The sequence below is a fragment of the Verticillium alfalfae genome, genomic scaffold (assembly GCF_000150825.1).
Source record: "Verticillium alfalfae VaMs.102 supercont1.7 genomic scaffold, whole genome shotgun sequence".
NCBI lineage: Eukaryota > Fungi > Ascomycota > Sordariomycetes > Glomerellales > Plectosphaerellaceae > Verticillium > Verticillium alfalfae.
In genome coordinates this window covers 396,953-399,950 of record NW_003315032.1, presented here as the reverse complement: position 1 = coordinate 399,950, position 2,998 = coordinate 396,953, and the positions used below count along the sequence as shown (strand labels likewise).

At 62.1% G+C, this 2,998-nt stretch overlaps 2 protein-coding genes across 2 annotated transcripts in view; both read left to right on the top strand.

The window, feature by feature from the left end:
* VDBG_05956 (cytochrome c peroxidase) overlaps positions 1–404 on the top strand; it is a gene marked incomplete at both ends in the record, with an annotated part of 1,073 nt that extends 669 nt beyond the window's left edge. Inside the window, one exon of the mRNA XM_003003468.1 lies at positions 73–404. Coding sequence (XP_003003514.1) covers positions 73–404 — 332 coding nt within the window. The remainder of the gene's footprint in view (positions 1–72) is intronic.
* A 1,202-nt stretch (positions 405–1,606) lies between these two features.
* On the top strand, positions 1,607–2,644 carry VDBG_05955 (ATP11; the record flags this gene model as incomplete). Its single annotated transcript, XM_003003467.1, has 1 exon — positions 1,607–2,644. The coding sequence occupies one exon, from the start codon at positions 1,607–1,609 to the stop codon at positions 2,642–2,644; it is 1,038 nt and encodes a 345-aa protein (XP_003003513.1).
* Positions 2,645–2,998: the final 354 nt, after the last annotated feature.

Sequence of the window (2,998 nt, the reverse complement as noted above, 5' to 3'; positions counted from 1 at the left end):
CATGGGCTTCACGACCAGGAGATCGTCGCATTTCCGGGGCCACGGCCTCGGCCGCTGCCACACGGACAGCAGCAGCTTCACCGGGCCCCTGGACCTTCTCGCCCACGGTGCTGACCAATGACTACTTCCGCCTGCTGCTCGAGGAGAAGTGGCAGTGGAAGAAGTGGGACGGCCCCAAGCAGCTCGAGGACAAGTCGACCAAGACGCTCATGATGCTGCCGACCGACTACGCCCTCATCGAGGACAAGGCGTTCCTCAAGACGGTCAAGGCCTACGCCAAGGACAACGAGCTCTTCTTCAAGGACTTCTCCAACGTCATTGTCCGCCTCTTTGAGCTCGGCGTGCCCTTCAAGGAGGGCACCGAGAGCTGGGTCATGAAGCCCACCTGGGACGAGTCGCCTTGAGGCGTCGGTCAGACGCGGGGATGCCGCTGCGTGGATGAGTAGACTGTCGGAGCGATCTGACGAGAGAGAGAGAGAGAGAGAGAGAGACAGAGAGAGAAAGACCCGGATAGAGTAGAAGGGACCGCGAGAGAGGACCGCGGTGATACCATGCCGCGCCACGGCCGGCACCTGTTGATATCTCCTTGCTGTTGTTATTAGCCTGTACAACCATTTCAAGACCTTTGTCCGATGCGTGAGGCGTGTGTGTCATGATGTTCGCAGTTCAGTCTGGTGAAGATTCGCTGGTTCGGAAAAGTCGACGTCGACCCCAAACATGACGTTGTTCAAGCACCAGCCCGCCGGCTCCAGGGCCAAACCTTCGCACCCCCCCCTCACGCAGAGCCTCAACCCCAAGCACCTGAATGGGGTCCTCGATGCAGAGTTGCTCCTAGGCCAATTTCCCCGCATGAGAGCAGCAGGAGCAGCAGGCCTCTCCGCACCAAATCCGAAAAGTCCGGGGGTGCGATCCTCGCGGGTGGCCCGCCATCCGTCTTCCCCATGTTTTATTTTTGGTTTTTTTTTGGTTCTTTGGTCTGGTCTGCTGGGCTGGGCGGAACGGGAGGGGAGGGGGTCTCTCGCGGGTTCGGGGCGGCGGGCCGCGAAGGTGCTCGGGTTTTGGGCACCGAGGGGGTGCCGAAACGGTGCGGGTTGACCGTTCGTCTGCTTGTGGGCGTTTTGCTCGGGTGCTCGAATCTGGGGAGCTTCTTTTGGTGACACTGATGCATGATGCCGACACGATGTACGGTGCAGACTTGATGGGCGATGGGACGATGATTGCAGTATTCTGAGGTGACTACTCAGGTCTGTGATGAAAAGGATGCAGCGTCGGCTGGAGAGAATACCCAGCGTGCAGCCCATTCGTGACGAATGCTGAGAACAACGCCATCAGCAGCTCATGCAGTGCCAATTCCAGAGCTGGTGTTTCTGCCGACGGAATTGTCCTGGATTGATGATGCAGAGGTGGTTCTCTCATCAAAGGATGACAGGAAGGCTACGACCACGTGCGAAGGGCCAACACCACAGAAGGCTGCTTATGTAAGGCTTCAACATGGTTGTGAGAGAGCCCCAGTTTGGTCCCACGAGCACACTCAACATAGCATCCCCTCTGGACACTCAACCATCCGAAGACGACCCAGACCACCAAAGCTGGTCCCGCATCCACCATGGCGTCCTGTCGCACCTCCGCGCTGCGCAACCTCCTGACCTCGTCGACGCGCACCCTCCGCGCCGCCAACCAGCGCCGCTGGGCCCAGGTCCACGACGTGCGCTTCCTCGCCACGACGCAGCCGCGCCGCGCCCTTGCCGACAAGTACCGCGAGAAGCTCAACCAGAAGGCCCGTCTCGAGGGCCACCAGTCCGTCGACGATCTCAGGGCCGCCTACGCCGAGCGCATCGATGAGCTCAAGAAACAGGCGACGATCGAGATTCCGCTGCCCACGCCGCCGCCGAGCCCTTCCTCCTCCCCGCCTCCTCAGCCAGCAGCAGCAACAGGAGCAGCGCCAGCAGCACCACAAGCAGGGGCACCACCAGCAGCAGCCGCCGCCAAGTCCGCCCCCTCCAAGTCCGCCTCGGGCGTCAAGCCCCTCGGCGACATTCTCGACCTCGAAAAGGCCGCCGCGCTGCCGGAGAAGGAGCTCACAGCCATCTGGCGCCTGCGCCACGCCCACACGCCCAACACGCTCTGCGCCGTCATCCCGTCGCCGACCTACACAGCCATCGAGGCCCTGGCGCGCCGCGCGCCGCAGTTCGTCCTGCCCGTGCCGCGCCCCGACCAGGGCGCCGAGATGCACTTCCTGCAGTGGGTCTTCGACGCCGCGACGCGCACGGCGACCGTCATGTTCACGCAGCTCGCCGAGTTCAAGGCCCGCGGCGAGTTCGCCCAGCCCCACACCACCGTCACGCACTACACGGACCTGCGCGACGCCGAGGCCGGCCTCGTGCTGATGCAGGGCCAGGTCGTCGACGGCCGCGGCGCCTCCGTCGAGGACGCCCCGCTGGCTGCTTCTGTGCCTGCAGCGCTTCTACGGGCGGCTGGGACCTCGAGGCCAAGGGCGGCGAGCCCGATCCGCAGCGGCTCGAGAGGGCTGTCGAGAGGCGGCGCCTGCTCGAGTGGTTCGCCGCGGCGGATCCGAGGTTCAGCGTCGAGAAGCTGCTCGAGGAGGCCGAGAGGATGGGTTGACGTTGTGCGTTGGGGGCTCTGATACGCTGGCTGTGACGATAGACTGTAACGACTTGTAAAAACGGTGTAGAGCCCGCATAGAGTAGATGTATAACAACTGGCATGGCCATTTCTCGTTGCAATTAGGCAACACTCCCGGCGCCCTGCAGTGCTTTGCAGCACGCATTATCTAGATCCTGCAATTAATCTGGAAAAAAAAAAAGCTCTGAACGAAGTCTTGGTACCAGGCCCCTGCACCTAAACGCCCTCGAATGCCCAGTACTGCGGGGGGCAAGCCCCTCGGCGTATTTTTTCTTTTGCATACCTTCCCTTTATACCTCCCCGTGATGCCTTCGATGCGGCCCTTTCTTGGGGTGGGGGTTTAGGACCCCCTCTG